The 24,316-nt window shown below is 45.9% G+C and overlaps 1 protein-coding gene across 1 annotated transcript in view; it reads right to left on the bottom strand.

Annotated features, from left to right (window-relative positions):
• Window positions 1-24,316, bottom strand: part of SEL1L (SEL1L adaptor subunit of SYVN1 ubiquitin ligase) — a 69,826-nt gene that overhangs the window by 22,130 nt on the left and 23,380 nt on the right. Inside the window, exons 6-14 of the mRNA XM_090033835.1 lie at window positions 23,376-23,538; window positions 21,220-21,273; window positions 21,069-21,128; window positions 20,273-20,354; window positions 19,529-19,683; window positions 16,580-16,636; window positions 13,603-13,671; window positions 899-976; window positions 186-248 (exon numbers count right to left, since the gene is read on the bottom strand). Coding sequence (XP_089889961.1) covers window positions 186-248; window positions 899-976; window positions 13,603-13,671; window positions 16,580-16,636; window positions 19,529-19,683; window positions 20,273-20,354; window positions 21,069-21,128; window positions 21,220-21,273; window positions 23,376-23,538 — 781 coding nt within the window. The remainder of the gene's footprint in view (window positions 1-185; window positions 249-898; window positions 977-13,602; window positions 13,672-16,579; window positions 16,637-19,528; window positions 19,684-20,272; window positions 20,355-21,068; window positions 21,129-21,219; window positions 21,274-23,375; window positions 23,539-24,316) is intronic.

The raw sequence follows: 24,316 nt of genomic DNA on the forward strand, positions 1-24,316 counted from the left end.
TCTAGCTATAAGAATTATTTTTGTGATGCAACTAGACTTTAAAGCATGAAACACATCAGATGTGAAGGGAAAGTCATCTTATTACTGTACTTTTAATTCCAAGATAACACTTTTATCTGTCACCTACCACAGTTTAAGAGTTTATTCATCAAGATCAAGGTTAAGAAGATATTATTCCAACTCACCACTGGAACTCCTCTTCCATATAGATAAGCCATTCCTAGTCCACTCTGCCCAACCGGATTACCCTGAAAACAGAGGAACACACTTCTGGGAAAAAGAGGGACTTTGCTATGAGTGTGTGCAGTCTTTAATAATCTTGGCTATTTACTGGGTTGTGTACTGCTTAAGATGAACAGAATTTCATAAACTTAAATGTTATAGTCTGTTTAAGCCCTGTACTAGCAGTATCTTCCAAGTATTTTCCCAACTTTATTCTGTTTCCGCTCCAGTGATTTCAGTGGAAAATGAGGGCATGTGATACTAGTGGTGAGATTTTGCGTCTTACTTCTAAAATAAAGTATGGCACTTGCAATTCAGGGAGAGGAGCAGATAAGGCAGCTTTGGACATCTTTGTGCCATCTAAATCCTGTGCTCTGGCAGCTGGATAGATCACAAATAAGCCAGATCCAGTCTGTGGACTGTATGTCTGATACCCCTGAGTTAAAGGACATTACATTCAGGTCTCCCATATCCTAAAGCTGTGTTCTTACCACTGGGCTCTTTTGTGCCATGGGTTATTTTTCACAAAGCAGAGAACCTTCACAAGTCTTGGCCTTGTCTCAATGCAAAACAGGAAAAATTTGAAAATGGAAAATTTTTGTGGGATAGGAAAACACTTCCTTAGCCAAGAACTTCCCATTTTGACCTTTTTATTTTAACTTGTAAGCAAACATACCATATCTGCAGCTTTCTTGAAATACTGAAGAGCAGTCTCATTGCTCTGAGGTACAACATCACTTCCTTCTGAATACATCTAGAAGACATAAATAGGGTTAATCATTAAGAAAGAAGTCTAACACATAATTTGGGGTGGATAAGATGAAGAACCTTAACTGGCTTTTTATGTGATGTTAAATGCTTGTTTTATTGATGGATAATGAAACATTAAAATATTATATGTTAAAATATCCCCTAAATATTATGGGTAAGCACAGGTCTTTAAGCACTTAATTAGTTGTCTCAAGGGGTGTCTGCAGTGTCTGGAAGCAGTGGCACCTTCAGAGAAAGAGTATGTTGTGCTTGCCTGAGCCACTCTTCCTCTGTTGGTCCTCACCAGCACCCAACTCTCAACTGTGGCTCCAAGTAGCTGCCTGCATGCAACAGCCACACCCCATTAAATCGCCTCGACGGGTGGGCCAAACCAGGAGAGGGTACTCTGTCAGTCTCTAGACCTCTGGAAAGATAGGGACATGCCTATCCCTGCATTCAAAGTCTGACTCTAGTTGACAGGGCAGACGAGACCCTTGTATGGTCCAACGGCCATGATGGCGATACAGCAATGCGCAGTGGATTGTGCAGAGCAGGACAAGACACAAAAGATGCCCTGATCATTTGCTGCACCTGGGCCAAATTACAGCTGCCTTGACACTGTCTTGCCACTGGTTACCTATTGACTCAGACAAGAGAGTGAACCTGATGCTGCATAACTTTTCTTCACTCAAATCCAAATCCTGCGCAACTCAGATCCAGCACAAGCCCTGTGGCGACAGGCCTGTGACAAAGCAGCAGGTGTGGACACACTAGAAGCTGTAGCTGCAAACCTGCACATGGGCGGCTCTGGGCTTTGGGTCACTTTCTACTGGACAGAAGCAGCAGTAGAACTCAGCAGCCCCCTGGGTGACTGAGCAGCCCTATTCAGGACTGCACTGCTCACCTCCTAGAACAAGGAAGGGGCTAGAAAAGGTGCCCCAACATTGTCTGCTTCACCTCACCCTGACCAGCACACCATGGCTGGCAAGGGTCCTGCTACAGTAGTTAAGGGGAAAAAAAAAAAAAAATCAAATCTCCCTCAAGCTGGCTGGAGTGGTCATGGCAGCGGAGCCAAATGGGAGGCAGGTGTTAACGTTGCTATACAAAACAGCCTAGTCAAGAAGCTGACCTACCTGCCTAAAGGAGTGACTGACTGACTGATGGTGCTCAAACCCCCCCTGCTCAGCAAAAAGTGCACCACTATCATCAGTGCATATGTCCCTACCATGACCAACTCTGATGAAGTCAAGGACCAGTTCTACAATGACCTCCACTCTATGATTGCTGCTGTACCAAAGCCTGACCATCTCTTCCTCCTTAGTGATTTCAGTGCCAGGACTGGCTCTGGCTGCCAAGCATGGGATGGCATCATTGGGAATCATGGGATCAGAAGCTGCAATAGCAATGGTCTTCTCCTACTCAGACTATGTGCTGAACATGAGCTCCTGGTTGCCAACACTGTGTTCTGTCTCCCCAACTGGAAGAAGGCATCATGGATGCACTCTCACTCCAAGCATTGGAATCTCATCGACTATGTCATCATCCAAAGAAGGGACAGACATGATGTCCATGTAACCAAAGTGATGTGTGGCGCCAATTGACTCATCATCTCCTTACTAAAGATCACTGTTCAAACCAGATTGTGTCCACAAACACAAAGTGAACCAAAGCACCTCAACACTGCAGGGCTGATAAACAACAGCACTGGTTTATCTTTTGCAAACCATCTGAAAGATCAGCTTCACACTATACCACTACATTCCAGCTCCATCGAAGCCAACTGGGAGCATCTGCAGACACAAAGACTGGTTTGATGAAAATGAGGAGATACAACAGGTGCTGAAAGAGAAGCAACGTCTCTACAGAGCCTACCTCTATAAGTCTGTGTCAGCACAACATGCCTACAGCTCAATACGGACCATTCATCCAGCACTATGCTGACTGCAACGATGCAAAGTTCTTTGACACCATAAAGGCTGTCTACAGTCTGCACGTCCTCAGATCCTCCCCTCTGCTGTCTGCCAATGGAACCATGCTGCTAAATGACAAGGCCCAGATCCTCCAGAGATGGGCTGAACACTTCAGCACTGTCCTCAATCAGACATCCTCCATCAACATAGACACCATATGCAAGCTGCCTCAAATCATCATCAACACTTCACTTGAAGCTCTGCCTACAAGTGTGGAAGTCCAAAAGGCCATGCAAACATCTAGTGGCAAAGCTCCTTGAGCCAATGTGATTTCAGCAGAGGCCTACAGATTAGGTGGTCACAGCCTCATGGAGAAACTAACCAAGATCTTCTGCAGTATGTGGGTGCAGGTGGTAGGCCCTCAAGAATTCAAGGATGCCTCCATCGTCCACCTGTACAAGAGGAAGGGAAATTGCCAACTCTGTGACAACCACAGGGTCATCTTCCTCCTCTCAACTGCCAGCAAGATTCTCATGACAGTCCTCCTCAACCAGCTGACTAGCCATCTCAACAACTTACTGCCTGAGAGTCAATGCGGATTCAGAAAAGGATGTGGAACCACCAACATGGTGTTTGCAGCCTGGCAGCTTCAAGAAAAGTGCCAGGAACAGAACATCCACCTTCTCCTCATGTTCATCAACCTCACCAAAGCCTTCGACACAGTGAACTGTGAAGGGCTCTGGGAACTCATGAAGAAGTATGGATGCCCTGGAAAATTCATCAGTATGGTTTGACAGTTCCATGACAGCATGATGGCACACATCCTTGCGAACAGCAAATGCTCTAACTCCTTTCTGGTCACAAATGGCATCAAGCAGGGCTGTGCGCTCACACCTACCCTCTTCAGCATGGTGTTCTCTGCCATGCTGTTAGATGCCTTCCAAGATGATGACCGTGGTGTGGGGATCAGGTACCATTCCAGTACAGACATCTTCAACCTGCGCAGAATCTGAGTGAGCTCTAAAGTCCAGACAGCCACGCTTTGTGACTTCCTCTTCACTGATGACTGTGCATTATGCACAGGCTCAGAGGCTGACATGCAACGGTCCGTGGACCGAGTCTCATCAGCCTGTGACAACTTCAAACACACTATAAACACAAAGAAGACTGAAGTGATGTTTCAACCTGCACCTGACACAACACCCCAGGAACCACATGTCTCAGTTAAAAGCCAACAACTGTTGATGGCCAACAAGTTTGCCTATCCAGGCAGCACACTCTCTCATACTGTCCACATTGATGACAAAATCAATGTGAGGCTAGCAAAACCCAGCGTGGCCTTCGCAGACTCCGGAAGTCAATCTGGGACCTCAGAGGCATCGGAATGTCAATGATAGCTTTGTAAACCTTCAGTTTCATTCCCTCAACCCTCCTTTATGCCTGCAAAACCTGGACTGTCTACCAGCATCATGCCAAAAAACTAATCCACTTCCACCTGTGCTGCCTGTGAAAGATACTAAAGATCAAATGGCAGGACAACATTCTGGACATGGAGGTGCTCAGAAGATTATCTCTCCCTAGTATCCACACCCTACTGAAACTGGCACCGCTAAGATAAGCCAGCCACTTTTCAAGAATATCTGACACTCACCTGCTGAAGAAAATCTATGGCGAAGTGTCAAATGGAGTATGTATTCGTGGCACACCAAAGAAGTGGTGCAAGGACACCCTAAAGATGTCCCTAAAGAGTTCTGGCATTGATCCAGAGTTGTGGGAGCAAATAGCTTGTGACATCTATCCTGGAGGTCATTCATTCAGAGTGGAGCATTGGCCTTCAAGCAGTGGCACACTGCAGAGGCAGTGACGAAGCATGTGGCCAGGAAAACAAGGATGTCTTGTGTCCAATCCTCATCGCTCTCCTGCCCCTGCTGCAGTAAATTGTTCAGGGCAAAGATTGGGCTTATAAATCACCTGCGTACCCACATGACTTAGCCTCCACCCCCTCCTCTCTCTTCTTTTTCCTTTTTCTTTTCTTTCTCCCTCCCTTTTTCTTTCCCACTTCCTTTCCCCCTCCCCTTGTCCTGCCCCAGATGCGGTCATCTTCACTTGCGAAGGACAAACAACTAGTTGTCTCAAAACTCTCCCTAAAAACCCCCAAAATGCACCACCACAAAAACACACATACTTATGAACAGAAATTGCTAATCTCAAATTAAATCAAATTAATGTGCACACTGTACATCCTAAAGTTCAGCTACCACAGTGCTCTAGTAACAGCAATGGATACTATACACACACACAGCTAAAATGCCAGAACAGTGTTAAAGTCACCAGAACAGGCCAGAAATCTTGTAAAACTATAGCTGTAAAATGGGGGTGAAGAGTGGGAAAGGGGAAGGAATAACTCCACAATTGGAAGACTAAAAATTCTGCACCTTCCACTGGAACATCTAATGGTATCCATTGGCTGTTACAAAGGGCATCTATACATGTGTCCTGGGGTCGGGAGAGGTATGTAGGGGGATGCATTTTAATTAGAGGCTCTCTGAAGTTACTCTAATTAAGATGTCTACAACATCTTGTGTATTCACCATCCCAAGCTTCAAAACGGCAGCAATGCTTTAACTAAAGCTTGTATAATGAAGTTTAAAGCACCTCCACCACCATTTTGAAATGTGAGGATGCTGAATACATGTTTCATAGTAGTTAGGGGACAGAAGGGACCTGAATAGATCATTTAGTCTAACACCCTGCCACTGGCCAGAGCACACCCTGGGATCACATGACCCCAGACAGGTGTTCATCCAACCTCTTTTTGAATTTACCCAAGGTAGGAGCGAGAACCACTTCCCTAGGAAGTTGGTTCCAGATCCTAGCCACCCTAACAGTGAAAGAGTGCCTCCTAATCTCTAACCTGAACCTATTCTCCAGCAGCTTCTGGCCATTGTTCCTCGTCACCTCAGGTGCTGCTGGGAGGAACAGGACCCTTCCTATTTGCTGCTGATCTCTCCTAATGAGTTTGTGTTGAGCCAAAAAATCCCCCCTCAGCCTCCGCTTGCTGAGGCTGAACAGGTTCAGTCCTTCAGCATCTCCTCACAGGGCCTGTCCTGTTGCCCTCCAACCAAGCGGGTGGCCCTCCTCTGAACCCTCTCAAGGCAGGCCACATCCTTCTTAAAGTGCGGTGCCCAGAACTAGATGCAGTACTCCAATTGAGGCTGGACCAGTGTCGCGTAGAGGGGGAGTATCACCTCTCTGGACCAGCTTGAGATGCATCTTTGGATGCATGACAAGGTGCAATTGACTTTGCTGGCTGCTGTCTGGCGTTAGCGACTCATGTTCATCTTGGAGTCAATAACAACTCCAAGATCCCTTTCCGCCTCTGTGCTCACAAGGGGGGAGCTCCCCAGCTTGTATGTATGCTGTGGATTCCTTCTCCCCAGGTGCAGCACCCTGCATTTATCTATATTGAAGCCCGTCCCATTACCCAACTTCTGTAGTTTGTCTAACTCTAATTGCAGCCTCTCTCCCTTAGAGCGTGCCTACCTCTCCCCACATCTTGGTGTCATCGGCAAACTTAGACAACGTGTTTTCCACCCCCTCGTCCAAGTCGCTGATGAAGATGTTGAACAGTGTAGGCCCCAGGACCGAGCCCTGGGGGACCCCACTGTTCACATCCCGCCAGGTCGAGTATGACCTGTCCACCACCACCCTCTGGGTGCGCCCCATCAGCCAATTTTTGACCCATCCAACTGTGTGGGCATCAATGGCACAGTCGTTCAATTTATTAATGAGAATGGGGTGAGACAGTGTCAAAGGCCTTCTTATATTCCAGAAAGACTATGTCCATGGCGACACCATCATCCAGGGATTTAGTTACCTGGTCATAAATAGCCATCAGGTTGGTCTGGCAGGACCTGCCTTTGATGAACCCATGTTGATTTCCCCTGGGCATGATCTCCCCTGCTGGCCCCTCACAGATATGCTCCTTGATAATTTTTTCAAGGATTTTCCCCAAGACTGATGTGAGGCTTATGGGCCTATAGTTTCCTGGGTCCTCATTTCTCCCTTTCTTATAGATGGGGACCATGTGACGGTGAGGCTACTGAAGCATTCCAATTAGGACACTCCAGCAGACTCACTTAATTAGAATGCATTCAAACAGACGTCAAGCACGTGTACGGGCACTCAAAGATACCAGACAAACTGAACAATGCAGCTTGATCCAGCATAGTAATTCTTAAGTTGGATGCTCACAAAAATAATTATACACTGGAGGACCACATTTAAAAAAAAAGTGCTGCTCCACAGCAAAAAGCAGTGAAATGGAGAGCTAAAAGGTTAGCATTATTTCAGAGAATGGAACTAACACTCAGATGTATTAGTAATGTTACAACAGATCTACAATGACCGAGTAAACTATTCACTGGAGAGCTTCTTCACAGAGAAACCCCGCTAAAAACAAAACAAAGAAACAGCTTGTTCTTTGAGTGGAAAAATACCACACAACCTTTACACAAAACTTGACTCCTTTCAACCCAAACAGATCCCAAGTGTTCCAAACTGGAGAATGCAGAGCCAGATGCAAAAAACACCCTGCTCAGCAGCTGCCAAAACCTGAATTTGCCTAACTGGCTAGGCTTTTTTTTTTTAATCTAAAAAAATAATTTTTTAGTGGCCAGCAGTTACTTCTGCATGTTAAGAATCGCTTCAGCCTGAACAGGTAGGCACCTATCTCTTGCCTAAGCCTCATGGGGGTTCCAGAAACCAGGTCAGAGCAGTCCCTAAATTATCTGAAGGGCTAACTGTGTTGATAACATCAGACTACTTGCAAAATGTAATCACAGCGCTTTTCTTTTTAAAATTAAAACTTCACTATATAACAGCTTCATGACTACAGCACTTTTCCAGAAGTGACGTCTTTATAGTTACATAGTTTCTAGGGTCAGAAGGGACCTGAGCAGATCATCTAGTCTGACCCCCTGCCATGGCAGGAAAGAGTCCTGCGGTCAAACGACCCCAGCAAGATGTTTCATAGATTTCATAGACATTAGGGCTGGAAGGGACCTCGGGAGATCATCGAGTCCAGCCCCCTGCCCAAAGGGCAGGAAGTCAGCTGGGGTCATAGGATCCCAGCAAGATAAGCATCCAATTTACTCTTGAAGGTGTTCAATGTAGGTGCTTGAACCACCTCCGCTGGCAGACTGTTCCAGACCTTGGGGGCTCGGACAGTAAAGAAATTCTTCCTTATGTCCAGCCTGAAACGGTCTTGCAGGAGTTTGTGACCGTTCGACCTCGTCATCCCTTGGGGCGCTCTGGTGAACAGACATTCCCCCAGATCCTGGTGGTCACCCCTGATAAACTTATAGGTGGCCATGAGATCACCCCTGAGCCTGCGCTTTTCCAGGCTAAAGAGTCCCGTGGCTCTCAGCCTGTCATCGTAAGATCTGTTTTCCTGACCTCTGGTCATGCGCGTGGCTCTCCTCTGGACTCTCTCAAGCTTCTCCACATCCTTTTTGAATTGTGGAGCCCAAAACTGGATGCAGTACTCCAGCTGCAGCCTCACCAAGGCCGAGTACAAGGGGAGAATGACGTCCCGGGATTTGCTCGAGAAGCATCTATGGATGCACGCCAGCATTTTGGTCGCTTTACTAGCCACAGCATCGCATTGGAGGCTCATGTTCATCTTGTGGTCAATGATGACCCCCAAGTCTTTTTCTTCTGTAGTGCTAACCAACGTAGCACTGCCGAGCCTATAAGGGTGCTGCAGGTTTTTCCTCCCAAGGTGGAGAACCTTGCATTTTTCGGTGTTAAACACCATCAGGTTCTCGTCTGCCCATTTGCTGAGCTTGTCCAGGTCAGCCTGGATCACCCGCCTATCTTCTGGCGTGGATGCTTTGCCCCAAAGTTTGGTGTCATCGGCGAACTTGGCCAGTCCACTCCTGACTCCAATGTCCACATCGTTAATGAAGATGTTGAACAGTATGGGTCCCAGGACAGAGCCTTGAGGGACCCCACTGGTCACAGGGCACCGTGATGAGTGACTGCCATCAATCACAACCCTCTGGGTCCGACCACGAAGCCGATTTCCCAGCCAGCGGATCGTGGTGGAGCCAAGGCCACAACTGGGCAGTTTGGCCAAGAGGTGATCATGGGATACCAGATCAAAAGCTTTTCTCAAGTCAAGATATATGACATCAACCTCTTCTCCCTTGTCCAAGTGATAGGTCACCTGGTCAGAGAAGGAAATGAGATTGGTCAAACAAGACCTACCCGCAACAAACCCGTGCTGGCTGTCCCTTAGAATGTTAGCCTGGGCCAGTCCCCCAAGGATGGCCTCCTTAATAAACTTTTCTAAGATCTTCCCCAGGATAGAAGCCAGGCTAATGGGCCTGTAGTTAGCCGGATCCACTCTCCTCCCCTTCTTGAAGATCGGCACCACATTGGCCTTCTTCCAGTCTTCGGGCACTACACCAGAGCGCCAGAAGTTTTCAAAGATCCGTGCCAGGGGCTGGGCTATGACGCTCGCCAGCTCCTTGAGTACCCTGGGGTGCAGGTTGTCAGGGCCCGCTGACTTGAAGGTATCCAGCTTCTCAAGGTGTTCCTTCACGAGGTCAGCATTGATGGAGGGTAGGGGATCCTCCTCACCCAGATTTCCCTGTCCCATAGCAGGCATGGGCATCCCATGTGACTGATGAAAGACTGACGCAAAGTACCTATTTAATAGGTTGGCTTTTTCCTGGGTGTCAGCTGCCCCATCTGGTTAAGCAGGGGTCCAACATGGCCCTTGCTTTTCCTCCAGCTCCCCACATATCTGAAAAAGGACTTTTTGTTGTCCCTGATGCCTGAAGCTAGTTGGAGTTCAGTTGCAGCCTTGGCTTTCCTGGTTTGGTCCCTGCAGGACCGGACCAGCGCGGAGTAATCCTCCTTGGAGGTGAATCCCGTCCTCCATCCTTTGTAGGCTTTCCTTTTTAGCCACAGGAGGTCCGCTAGGTCTCTGGAGAGCCAGGGGGGCTGCTGTGCCTTCTTGCTGCCTTTCCTCCATGTTGGAATAGAGTTAGCTTGTGCACTGAGGATCGCTTCCTTGAGAAGCAACCACTCTTCTTGAACTCCCAACTCCCTGGGGTCATGGTCCCTGAGGGCCTGACCGACAAGCCTCTTGAGCTTGTCAAAGTCGGCTTTTCTAAAGTCAAGGACTTCTGTGTTGCTGACTGACTTGCCAGCTTTACGGCGGATGGTGAAGGTGATCAGCTCGTGGTCGCTGTCACTCAACTTCCCATCAATCACTAGGTTGCCGATTAGGTCGTCCCCCGTAGCCAGTACCAGGTCAAGCAGCGCTTTGCCTCTCGTTGGCCCATAGACTTCTTGAGTCAGGTAGAGGTCATCCACGCATGAGAGAAAGCTTTGCGCCCACTCAGATTTAGCTGAGTGATCTTCCCACGCGATGTCCGGGTAATTGAAGTCACCCATGACAACCAAGGTCCTGGAGCAAGCGGGCTCAGTCAGTTCCCGGGCGAACTCCTGGTCAAGCTCGGGACTTTGAGTGGGAGGTCTGTAGTAGACTCCCACTGTTGTGTCCCCTGTGCCGAATTCCCCACGAATTTTTACCCAGAGGGTCTCTAGCTGTCCATGCCGGTCGCCAACATCAGCTTGCAGGGATATGTAGCTTTCCTTCACATAGAGAGCTACACCCCCGCCCCTTTTGTCAACACGATCCCTCCTGTATAGGGTATAGCCCTCTATCCCGTGGTCCAGTCATGGGTGGAGTCCCACCAGGTCTCCGTTATCCCAATGACATCATATTTCTTTGCACTGAGCAGGAGGACGAGCTCGTCCTGCTTGTTGCCCAGGCTCCTGGCATTAGTGTATAGGCAGGCAAGTGTGCCCTTGGGGGCTCTTGCCTTGCCCACAGATTGTGCCAGGGCTAGGGCAGGGGTGGGCTCCCTTAAGTGCCCCCTTAAGTGCCTTGGCCCGCTGGCTTTGCAAGGGCCATTCAGCGCGCCAGCAGGGGCAGTAGTCCCCCCATCCTCCAGCGGGCTTAGTTTAAAGCCCAGTGGAGCAGGTCAGCCAGCCTGGCTGAGTAGAGCCTCCTCCCCAGGGGAGAGAGGTGGAGGCCATCTCTTCCCAGCAGCTCGCTGCCTCTCTCTCCAAAGAGCGGGCTGTGGTCATGGAAGCCAAAGCCTTCCCAAGAACACCAGCGCCGCAGTCTTTGGTTCACCGCGTGGATCCTCCTCTCCCTCCTCAGCCCATAGCCCGAGACTGGGAGGATCGACGAAAACACCACCTGAGCTCCCAGACCCCTAAGCCCCGCTCCCAACTCCCTGTAGCGCCTCATGACCTGGTTGGGGGTGCTCCGAGCCGTGTCATTGGTGCCCACATGAATAAGGAGCATGGGGTAGTGGTCTGTGGGCCGGAGGAGCTCTGGGATCCTCTCCGCAATGTCACGGATGCGGGCCCCCGGGAAGCAGCAGACTTCCCGGGCTAAGGGGTCAGGGCGGCAGATTGCCCCCTCAGTGCCCCGCAGGATGGAGTCTCCCACAACAAACACCTTACACTTTGTCTTGGGGAGAGTGGGGCCAGTAGCTGCGGTCGAGCCTGGGTTGCCTGCGGGAGCTGGCAACTGTGTGGGCTCTGCTGGGGCTGCAAGAGGTGCGAACCTGTTGCTAAGCTCCGGCGGGGCAGGGGCCTTGGTGCAGCGGGCCTTGGGGCCCTTGACCACCTTGGTCCATGCCCCTGAGTGGGCAGAGCGGGAGGTCCCAGAGTCCTCCTTAGTCGCGGAGGGAGACAGAGCTCTCCCCTGCGGCTCCCGGGGGAGAAGGGCCTGGCAGTAGGAGTCTATCTCCTGCTCACAGTCCCTGATGGCACGCAGTCTCTGGACTGTGGCCTGGAGCTCCTCCAGCTGGCGCGCCAGAGACCCCAGTAGGGAGCAAACCCCGCAAGGGGAGGTGGCCATGCTCCCGGGCCCCAGAGCCTGAAAAAGGGACAGGCAGCCCCCGCAGCCAAGAGCCAGGGGCGCCGTCTGCGTGGAGCCCGGAACCATGGGCTCTGTCTGGGTGGCCGTCACTGAGGTGCCCAGTGGAGGGGCCGCAGAGCCCCTCATCTAACCTCCTCTTAAACCTCCTCTTAAACACCCCCAGGGTAGAAGCCTGCAGCACTTCTCTTGGAAGTTGGTTCCAGACCCTAGCTGCCCTGACCGTGAAGTAGCGCCTCCTGATATCTAACCTAAACCTACCCTCTACCAGCTTGTGACCATTATTCCTGGTCACTCCTGGCGGTGCTCGGGGAAACAGTGACTCCCTCAATGCCTGCTGCTCCCGACTAGTTTATAACAGGCCACAAGATCCCCCCTCAGCCTTCTGTTTTGGAGGCCGAACAGGTTCAGGTCCCGTAGCCTCTCCTCATAGGGCCTGCCCTGTTGTCCCCTGATCATACAAGTGGCCCTCTGGACCCCCTCTCCATGCTGTCGACATCCCTCTTGAAGTGTGGCGCCCAGAACTGGACGCAATACTCCACCTGCAGCCTGACCAGTGCCGCATAGAGGGGGAGGATCACCTTTTTGGACCTGCTCAAGATGCATCTGTGGATGCATGCCAAGGTGCGGTTGGCCTTCCTAACTGCCTCCCCACACTGCTGGCCCATGTTCATCTTGGAGTCAATGATGACCCCCAGATCCTTTTCCGCCTCCGTGCTGACAAGAGGGGAGTTCCCTAACCTGTAGGTATGGTGCCAGTTGTTCCTCCCCACGTGCATCACCTTGCACTTGTCTGTGTTGAATCCCATCCTATTCTCATCCGCCCACCCTTGTAACCTGTCTAGGTCTGATTGTAGCCTGTTGCATCATTCCGGTGTGCCCACGTCCCCCCACATCTTAGTGTCATCAGCAAATTTGAACAGAGTACTTTTTACCCCCTCATCCAAATCACTGATGAAGATGTTGAACAGTGCGGGCGAGGACCGAGCCCTGCGGAACCCCGCTGCCCACGTCCTTCATGGTTGAGAAGGACCCATCTACTACCACCCTCTGGGTGCAGCCCTCCAGCCAGTTGGCAACCCATTTGACTGTGTGGGTGTCTACACCACAGCCCCCCAGTTTCTTAATGAGAACGGGGTGAGAGACAGTGTCAAAAGCCTTCCGGAAGTCCAGGAAGATTATATCCACTGGTACCCCTGCATCTAATGATCTGGTGATCTGATCGTAAAAGGCCACCAGGCTGGTCTGACAGGACCTGCCACTGATGAACCCATGTTGGTTGCCCCTAAGCATGCAGTCCCTGCTGGCCCCTCCTGGATGTGTGCCAGCATAATTTTCTCGAACAGCTTGCCTAGGATTGAGTCTTCTATGCCCCTCTCAGTCTACGGGGGTTGCAGCCCACAAATTCAAAGATGTGCCCTAACCAGTGGTGCAAAGGAGTTTTCCACCCCTTTTGTTGAAGTTGTGCCACTTTTTGGAATGGAATGCAAGATTCATGGAGCCAGAAGGAGAAAGCACAAGAAGGATCCCGCGTTTGTTGCTTAGTGGTCAGGACATTCATTGTGGAGGGTTTCTATTCCCAGATTACTTCTTAATATAAATAAGTAAGCAGTCCTTTTACACCAATCACCTAAATAAGGATCGGAGCAGTTAGATACTCAATTATCACAGTTTCCAGGAGCTTGTAATTAACCTATCATCTCTTACAGAGACAGCAAGATTTGCATTCTTTGGAAAATGCTCATGTTTTACCTTTCCTAGGAAGGCCATAGCGTGAGAATTACCAGCATTTGCTGCTTGATTGAAGTATTCAAATGCTCTCTGTAATAAAATACCCATAAGTATGTCAGACAATAAAAGCATACATACACACCACAAATTTCAAAATACCAGTCACCTAATAAACAGCACTGGATGACAATATGCCAGGAAGGAAAAGGAATTAAAATGCATAGAAGAGGTGATATCTTTTATTAGACCACCTAGATATTTGCAAACAAATTATTTTATTTATTTGCAAGCTTTTGGGCATAAATTATTTCTTTTGCCTCTAGGATCAATACGGCTACAACCTAGACACCAGGAAGGAAATGAACTTTTTTCTTCTTCTAGCTCTAGAGTAACTTAAAGAGATTCTACATTAGGTTCCACTGGCAAAGGTATAATACCAAATATTACTTGTGATGGACAGAAAGGATTCCAGGATAAGGATGAACATCTTTATTCATGCCATAAATTAGTGAGAAATAGTGTCATTTATTTCAGTTTACATGTAAGTATGTCATAAGCTTAACTCAGATGCTGAATTCTCTATGTAAATTCAGTCTCCAGCGTCAAATATCTTCCACAGTTCATAATTACCCTCAAGAGTAATTCCCTCAGGCATTTCCCCATATTATTCACCGCACAGAACAAAAAGCCAAACAAAACAAAAATACCAGTCACCCTGCACATAGTACTGAATGACAATGTGCCAGGAAGGAAACACGTTCTTTAGTGTTCCCTGTAAGGCGTGCACGTGTGCAGCCACGCACAATTAAAAATCTTGCCGTGCACAAACTCTCTCACACTGCGCACCCGCCCAGAGAGGAGCTGGGTGCACAGTGCAGTGGAGGCACCGGGGCCAGCACGGGACATTTAGGCAAGTTCCTCACTGCAGGGCAGGCAGCAGCTCGTCCCTTAGATGGGCACGGGAGCTGGCGTGGGAGTGAGGAGGCACGTGGCGTCCAGGGCTGGAGAGCGGAGCAGTTCCCCAAAGTCGGCAGAGCCCATGGAGCACTGCTCACTAGCTACTAATGGAAAAATATTGAGCTCTGCAGCAAGCTGTTAGGGAAACAGAAACCCTTAATCTAAAAGTTCTACACCAGGTACTAGAATTGCTTTTATATTTAAAAAAAAAAAATCTGTATTTAAATTCAGAACAGAAGTGAGTCCAAGCAGAACAGTAAAAACAACACGTGGTATTTTTTCCTCTTATAAACAGAACAAAAATAGTTCTCTTATCATTTGCACTGCAAAACACTGTATTTAAATCAGCATTTATGTTAGACACTGCTTAAAAATAAATCAGACCACTAAATGGAGCAGATAAAAGTTTGGCTGTTGTTTATATTTTTAATCTTGACAAAAATACTTCTTTTCAAAACCACTGTCTGTTCCTCACATCACAGATTCTCTTTGGCACTTTACCCCATTATAGGGGGAGGAGGGGAGAGGGAAGACACTGTGCCATAACAAGGTGGGGGCAATCAGGATGACTGCCCTGGGTGCTGAAACGAAGGGGTGCTAACAGGCACTGCCCAGCCAGTGTGGGCCATGGGATAGAGCCCACTTAGGGGGTTTGGGGAGGGCGGCTCCCACCGCTGCATGCCTGGACAAGCATGGAGGGAACTGCTCCGCTGGCTCCAAAGTGGTGTGCTCACAGACCATTACTCCTTAGAAGGAACACTGATGTTCTTGTCTTCTAGCTCTGAGTAACTTACAGAGTTTCTCCAGATCTATTCAGCAATTAAATCTACATAGAAAGGAGCCCCCCCACCCCACCCAAAACAATTTGCATATAAACTGGTAACCCCCTTGAGCCTGGCATGTCATAAAAATCATAAAAACAATGTCACATTCATTTACGGGCCCCAAATCTAATACTCTTAGATGAGTGTCTACGCAGTTTTTTCAACATTCAACTTCATATGAATAGGAAAGGCTGATTTAAGTAAAGATAACTTTTGTAAGAGTTCAGTGTAGTCAGCTTCATAGTTGCTGGCTCTAACAGGCTTCCTAGTTCTAAGCTCTTGATTAGTAGCTGAGCAATAAGTGGAAACTTTTTATCTCTTTGGCAGTCACAAAGATCTCCATTTTCCATTATATAATTTTTTAAAAGCTGCTTTATTCTCCATGCAGCATAAAGCAATACAGTACACTAAGTCCTTGGCAGTTTCATTTCACACATTTTTCTGTTTTTTTCATCATGAAAACCTGTATTTGTTGTAACACTTGTGTCAACATGAGCCAAATTTTGGTGTTATTACATGCATCTAAAGCAATAAGAATAGCCTCCTATCATGCATGCGAAGGTCAGTCACTGCCTGAGATATGCAATATTGCCTGCTGTACTAAGATTTAGTCTGGCTCTCTGCATTTTAACTTCCTTACTTTTTTCACTATTGTTGTAAAACAGTGGTGCTAAAGCTTTTGGTTCTGCAGGCCAGGTGACTGGTGTAGGGCCAGATCAAACTCTGCATGTGAGGATTGGGCCCTGGGGACTTGCTAAAGTCCAATTCTGGCTCCCCACACCAGGATTAGGCCCTAGGGCCTGGCACTGCCTCATGCCAGGATTGGGCCCTAGGGCCCAGTGTTACCTGCCTGCCTCTGCCTGCTGGGGTCAGGCACCCGATTCAGTGCACAGGGCCTGAGCTTCCCCATAAGTCCAGAAATCTGGCAGCAGGAGAGGGGTGCTACTGCCCCTGCCAACAGGCTTCCAGAACCATGGGGAACCCCATGGGCCCGGTGACACAATGCCATGAGCCGGATTTGGCCTGTAGGATGGGGGTTGAGAACCCCTGTTGTAAAAGAAAAACCATGTCTAATTAGATTGTGCTGATCAAAGCAGCATACACAGCCAGCTAGGATATCATTCAACTGTGATAAGCAGCAAGCAATTTAGATTACACTTTTAATGTTTTTTCTCTCTCCAGCTTATCATTACTCATAAAGGATGCAAAATAGGTACCTGGTGATTCTGCTCTACTCCTCTTCCTCCATGTAAGTGTAACTGCCCAAGGCCAACCTGAACATAAAAACAAAGACTTAAATTACACACTTACATGATAAGCTTAATCCATGTAGAAACAAATCAATTACAGCACGAATAAATGAATCACACCAAGATACAGCATACCAAGCTGTTTATACAGTGAAAGAGAAAACAAAGGAAAATTTTAAGAATGTCTCCTCCCTTAGTCAAAACATAATCTGAGATAAAAAGATGAGTAAAACAAATAAGTTACCTACCACAGGTGTAATGCCCAATATCTAAATTCTTTTATCCATCCTTTTTTTAACCCTAGCCAAACAACTATTTACTTGTTGTGAGCCTATGTGCTTCAAAACATGAACTGGAAGAGCCATTGTATTTTCAATGTATTCTTTGCCAAGACTGCCAAAGCAACCAATTAATGAAATCTGTGATACAAACACCTACTCTATTGGCAACTGGGCAGAAGACATGAAGCTTTGCATATGATGGTCATTAAAATTAAATCATTTCCTAGAAGAGACTACATAAACTAAGAATTAAACAGGTTTCCCATAAATCTACAATAAAAGTTAACTGCAGAACGTCAGGCAACACTAGAGTTACTGCTAGGAACCTCACTTTAATGACCATCATGTATTTAGGCTGTCTCTTCATAAGAAGTTTTGATCACCTCCTATTTACCGTATTTACTCAATTCTAAGAGGAAGTTCCCCTCATTTATCATGGCGGGGAAAGGTCCATCCTCTTAAAACCGAGTATGTGGAGCAGGGTGGAGATGGGAGGGGAGGATGGCTGCTATAGCTTGGGCTCCAGGTAGGGGTATACTGACAAAGATTTTCTTGGCCAACACCGATAAATGATTATTCACCGGGAATATTGGCCGATACCATTCCAATAACTGATTTACAGGAATGCAAATGGGCAGTGTGGAGAGCACTGCTCTGCAGGTAAGTTTGTGGAGGGGAACAGACATAGCAAGGGTGCAGATCGAGGCCCCCATGGTGAGGGAGGGAGTGGGACAGGGGCTGGGGGTGCTGCCCAGACAGGGCAGCAAGTGGGACCCTGGGGCCAGGGCGGAGAGCGGGATGGAGCTGGAGGTGGCACTTAAAAATGGCAGTGGGAGCACTTGAACATAAAGCTTGTCAAATGAGCTTTATTTCAAGCACCACTGCCACCATTTTTAAGTGTGGGGATGCCTCCAACAGGAGAAGAGCAGGGTAAGGGTAGAGGCAGGCTGCCCACTGTGGGTTCAGGGCTCTCCGCCTTGGTGCCCTTGTCCCGGGAGCCACACGCTGACAACAATTCCCCTGCCTGTCCAGCAGCAGGAGGTACAACTCACCACTGCCACTGCTGCGGGATGGGCAGGGGACAGTGTGTGGCTCCTGGGGCAACGGCAGCAGGACGGAAAACCCACCTCCATCACATACACAAATCTGGGAGGGGCACATGCTCCCCATGCCTCTCCCCAGGGGTGTGCACAATGGTGGGAAGCTGCCCCCACCCTCCGCCCCGCACCCCTGGACAAGCCCACAGCTCTGTCCCACTCCCTGGCCCCAGCCCTTGGTCCCAATCACCGTTCTGGCTGAGCAGCACCCCCAGCTCCTTCCCTCCATCATGCCCTTTTCCGTCTGCAGGTTTACTTGCAGGTCCTGCTCTCCATACTGCCTGGCTGCATTCCTGGCTGTGTACATGCATGCATGCATGCAGCATCCAGGGCCCAGGCCAGAAGGCACATTATATTTATTGGTACATTAATTGACTACATTGGCCAAAAAAAGCCGATAACAATAATGTTAAATTTTTCTTTTTATCGGTGCTGATCTGATATGGCACCGATACATTGGTGCACCTCTAGCTCCGGGTCCTACCCAGGGTCTGGGCTATAGTCCCAGCTGCTGCCTGCCAACCCAAACCCCCTGCCCTGCTGCCTCTATTCCCCATTTCCATCCTGCCCCCACACAGACTCTGCTCCCCTGCCTGCCCCTCATCCTTCCCCCTGCCTCTTATTTTTGCTCTGTGTCGGTAGGCTCCACCTATATTTCAGCCTGAGCCATGGAGCATAGCCCCAGCCTGGCCCTGCACAGAGTTGCTGGGCTGACCTGAGGCTGTGCTCAGTGTCTCAGACTAGAATGAGGACAGAGCCCAAAGCAATGGGAGGTTAGGGGGAGCAGAGGCTGGGGGGGTGGAGGTGAAGGGTGAAAGGCACAAGCAGGAGGTAAGCTACTTGACTTCCCCACACCACCTACACCCCCACAGCAGTGGGGAGGATAAATTAAAGATGACCCCCCAGTAATTAGATTCTATACATGGAAAATTGTAACAAAATTGATAAATTTTCCATGTCTAGAACCTAATTATAATAAAGGGTCATCTTCAATTCAGGGCTGGCTTTTATTCAAGCAAATACAGTATATAGTGAAAGTCCCCTGGTTTCTACTTAACTGCATCACTGCCTTCATACATGCTTGCTTTGCTGCTTGACCACAGACCTCTGGTATTGGGTCATGTACATTGTGATAACGAGCCTTCTGATCAAAGATCCCTTTATAGTGGCTAACGCTGCTCCTAAAAGAAGCAGGGAGTGCTCTCAGAAAGTAAAGAGAATAACCATCAGAAAATTGTTTGAAAGAAGAATTTTGTTTCCCATCAAAATAATTAGAAAAAGAAAGCACTCAGAACATTTGTCAAACTGAAATTCACCTTAAAAATTCAACAGCATTATTTAAGTTAGACCCCTACTGGAAAAAATTTAAATTATTTTCCCCATTTAAAACAGTTTTGGTGAACACTGCCAACCGTATATGTAATCATTTTGGCTTGGGTGCAAGAAAAAAATTGAGTCTAGGATTTTCATATCCCTGCAAATTGTGCACATGCTTCAATAGTTTCTGGGAGCTTTTCATCTTACCAGACTGGCCATACCTGTGCTTGTACATCTCCTTTTTCTGCTAGAAACTGGTAATATTGAATCAAATCTTCCTCCAGCATCCCACTGGCCATTCCTGGATTTTCTATTTCGTCGGCCAGCCGAATTCTCTGCACCACCGTGCCTCCAGTCAGAGATATATCACTAGCAACTGGAGAGAAGATGAGAAGAGGAAGAAAAAAAAATATTATTAACACACTAAGAAAAAGCCAAGTAATTTACAGACACATTTTAACTAAGAACTAAATTTCTGGTATACCAATGAAATAATATACTTTAGTATAGCCAATCAGTACCTCCATTATTTTACTTTTCTCGAAGAGTAAGTTTTAAGTATGTGAACATCTTTCAAAATTAAGAGTACTATTAGAATTGGAGGCTGCTATAAAATTAGTCTTCAGAGTCCATATAAGCCACAATAACAATATCATTCTAAATCTTAAAAAACCTGGTACCTTTCCATTAAAATGTAGCAGACATTTTATGTAATTATAGATCTACATCTCAGATAGGGATTTAGCATCTGTCGGTCTCACGAGACACAACTGCACCAAGGCATTAGCCCAACATGCAGAGGAAAGAAACCTCAGGAGGAACCCGGCACCATATTCAGCATTGTTTGATACGAACATCACAGGTAATAAGTGCAGAAGGGAATGCCATTCAAGAACTGGGTTTACAACTACACTCACAGATGTTTAACTGAGATCTGTATCCTAGTTAACAAGAAAAAAAGATACCATGATTAGCTACAAGTCGATAGTGAGTGAGAGCAGATTCACAGCTCTGAAGGACTCCTATCCCAGCCCAGTATCGGTAACCCTGGAAAGATTATATGAAATACAAAGAACCATTAGTTGTTATGAACACACTTACAAGCACATTGGCAATTAAATAGCCAGACATGTTCAGGTCACTTAAAATTTTTCAGAGCAGAAAGTGCTTAAGTTTAGACAAGGTCATAAACAAAACTGAAACCATAGCTTTTTGAAGATGTCTACTAGTTGCTTTTAAATAAAAATGAAGGCCAGATCAGCCAACAATCTTTGAATTTTGATCCTTCCCAGGACAGGGAGGGAACAAACTAATACATTTCATTCAAAGGCCAGAAACGTATCCTATTCTATTTGCTGTCTCTACTTGAATCAAAATCCTGTTTTCATCAACAGCTTTACAGTTCTTTGGTTCCCACTATTTTCTACAACCATTAAACTTAAAAACTCGATTATGTACGATGAAGCCAAAAGATACTCCACTTAAGTAAAGAGCAATGCACAAGAACAAAAACAGTGATATCCAAGTATTTTCAAGCCTTAAGTGTTAGCTTTTACCTTCTATGGAAAGGTTATATAAAAAAATAAAGAAGTGGCTGAGTAATAAGCAATACCGAATGCATATACTCCATTATTCAGATGCAGTGCATTTAAAGGACAGTAAAGGCATTCATTATGTTGATATCCAATATATTAGATTAAAAACAAGAAGTACACTTCTCTTTTGCCAGCTTCACTTTTGTAACTATGAAATTTTACTTACTAAAATCATGTGTGCTATCAGATTTCCTCCGAGAGCTCCAAAAGTGTAGTAAACAAGGGCCTGAAATAAGAACATAAGATATTTGGCCACATACATCCGAGAGTAAATGGAAATATAAATTAAAAAAAAAAAAAAAAAAAAAATCAGTTACCTTAGCTTGACTGGAATTGACACCTAGACCAGATGCATAAAGAAATCCAAGAGCCTGAAATTAAAACTACAAGTCAGTACTTATTTTGGAAGTTTCAAGATTATTAGGAATGATTACAAAAGGTAAAAATACAGAAATAGATACTTTTAGTTATGATGCTGAAGGACTTTTCTATCTAATTATTAATATCAAACTGGAAAGTGGGGACCTGAGTGAAGTTTGATCTAGTGGTTCCTAGTTCGGTTTCTGGTTGTCAGAACACTATATCAAAAGCATTCTAAAGATTCTCAGAAGATAACAAACATTTTTATTCCGAGTTATGAATTAACAAAGCTGGACACTAGCTGGGCTTCTTCTTGCCACAATCAATAAGAAGGAACTAAGCACAATCTACTGCTGTCCTACCCTTTATGTTTGTATAACAGAGACAAGGAAAGGTATATCCAGGATACATACACAGCACCCACAGATGAAGCTAGTCAAGAGAACCCTTGTGTTTTGCATCCGTGAGATGCATGCCTGCTTATAGTGGATTCTACATAAACACCCATTCAGTGAAGAATTCAGGAGAACCAATAACTAAAATCTGCTGAATATCTTTGGAAAAGTCACTTAACTTCTGTTCCTCAACTACCCAAGTCTGTAAAATAAAGGGGTGTTTTTCAAAGACTATTAAAGAGCTTGTTTGAACAGCACCACCCTCCAAAATTTTGGAAATGCTGAACTTACTTCCTACTGGTTCCAAACAAAACACTGATGGCTCTTCAAGCATATCTGTCAGAATTTGGGGCAGGGAGCATAATATGAGAGCACATTCCTTGGGGCTAAAGGAGCAGTTTCATTGTTTGCTCTGCTTATTTTTTAAACAGTTAGTTTGTTGTTGGGTAATAGGCAGAGAAGGTTCTTTGGGTGAATCTGATATCTTTTATTAGACCAACTTAAATAGTTGGATTTTTTTTTTTTTTTAAGCAAGCTTTCAGGTTTAAAAACCCTTCGTCAGGCTGAGGAAGTCTCTGCAGTTGGTGCACTTTGCACTGATAAATCTAAAGTTGGAGTTCCAAGGGCTGTTTGTCTGAACTATTTTTATTCTTAAGATTTACATAAGTATTGATCTGGCTCAGCCACCTGTGACAGCTGGGTGGCCCAAGTCACAAGGTACAAAAGATACAGTTTCACATACAAAGACGTTACACTGTTTGTGCCTTCAGATTAGGATAGACACGTTAATAAATATGAAAAACATCCACCTCATGAGGTTAATAAGTGCATATTTTATTTATAAATGTAAATACTTTCCACTGATTTCTATTACACTAAGCAGTGTTTGTACAGTATACTGTTTTTGGCAAACTCCTTAAAAGACTTAACTTGCTCCAGCTTTCTTTTAGTTACAACTGGAGTGTATGAGAAGGAAAGGAAGTAGCAGAAGTGGGAGGAAGGCAAATGAAATTAATGGAGAACAGGGAAAAATATCCAGCAAAAATCTGAAGTGCCAAAATTAGGTCTTCCTCTAGAATTGGGAATGTGTGCCTTAAATAAGTGTATCTTCAAATACAACATGTTGCTATTCTGAAATCTTCCCCCTTCAAAACGAAAGGTCAACAAATTTTTATTTATATCATGATGTGTGTGACTAAACCAGCAATTCTGTTCCACCCAACAGCTGCCAAGAGTCTCACTGGAATCTAAATAACCTTGAAAAAGGCATAAATATCAGCTATTAGTTATATTTATGTAAATCCCTCAGCCAAACAGAGCGTCAATGACCTCAGAAATTCAAAACAATCCAGCTGACATTTTTCAATTGTAGCAGGGTATAAGTCATAAAATTACAGACACACTGCTAAGTCAAGTGACGGGTAAAATGAAGCGATGAAAACAAGGCTGTAAGAATTGGTGTTAATATTTGGTTTAAAAAATCCTTCTAGGTGGAATTTAGTAAAAAGACCAGTTTTGGAGCTCAGATATTTGTTTAGAACAAAGAGCTGCTGACCTGACAGTCTTTTTTTTTTCTTTCCAAAGAACAAGTACTGCCCATGAAAGAGTAGGGTAAATTTTGCAGCTGATGCTTCTTGTCCTACTCTGATAGTGAAGAAGAGGAGCCTTCACAGCTTGTTCAGGTCCCCATCCTCTGCAAAAGCTGAAGGCATACATACCATTTGCCCTTTAGGAGACCCCTCCTCTGTCAGCTTCTCAAATAGTTCTTTAGCTGACTGGATGTTTTGCTTCAGGTAATCCCCAAACAGTAATGCATAAGACACTTTCTCCATAGCCTTGGTATGGTTCATGTCAGCTGCTTTCAGAAGATATTGATATGCTCTTTAAAAAAAGTAGAGCGAGAGACAGAGAGAGAGAGAGAGAGAGAGAGAGAGAGAAAAAGAGAGAGAGAGAGAGAGAGAGAAAATACAGGTTTAGTCACTTTTGAACAAACAAAATAGGCTTTTTTTCAAAACTAAGATACAGATAAAATCTTTCATTCCCTCACTTTGTCTTACATATATCTAATTAGCATACTTGCTTTGCAAATACTATAATGTCATTCAAAAACTCAAGATTAAAGAATAAATGTTTTCGCTCCATCTGAGCCTTCAAGAGGCCGAGAAGCGATTACTACTACCAGTTAGAAATATATACAAGTTTTTTCAGTACTCAATGCACATTATTCATTAAATTTTGTAAGAGTTCCCAGTCAGACAGTATAGTTCTTCTGTGATGGTAATGCAAGATCTACTTGGTACAAGTTTTTGTGACAGAACTCTTGCCCAGTATCACCGGTGCTCATCCATTTAAACGAAAGAGAAAATCAGGCAGCAACCAGAGAACCTCTGTTCAATTTAAATTAAAAACAAATGCCAAGAAATACTGGGGCAAAAGAATGAATACTATTTAATGCTGTTGTAACAAAGTGGTCATCTTAATCCTAAAAAAATCTGTTTGAAAAGGCCTTTCTGCAAAGTTTGATGAGTTACAAACTTCATCCTGAATATCAAGAGTAGCTTCACCAAGACCCTAAAAGGTACTAATACATAATAATCATTAAAGCTGTTAAACAACACTTCAGTATGTGTAAAGTACTGAACCCTCATGAACAGTCTTG

Source organism: Crocodylus siamensis, chromosome 2 (genome assembly GCF_052110815.1).
Source record: "Crocodylus siamensis isolate JL-2025a chromosome 2, ASM5211081v1, whole genome shotgun sequence".
In the NCBI taxonomy this organism is placed as follows: Eukaryota; Metazoa; Chordata; order Crocodylia; family Crocodylidae; genus Crocodylus; species Crocodylus siamensis.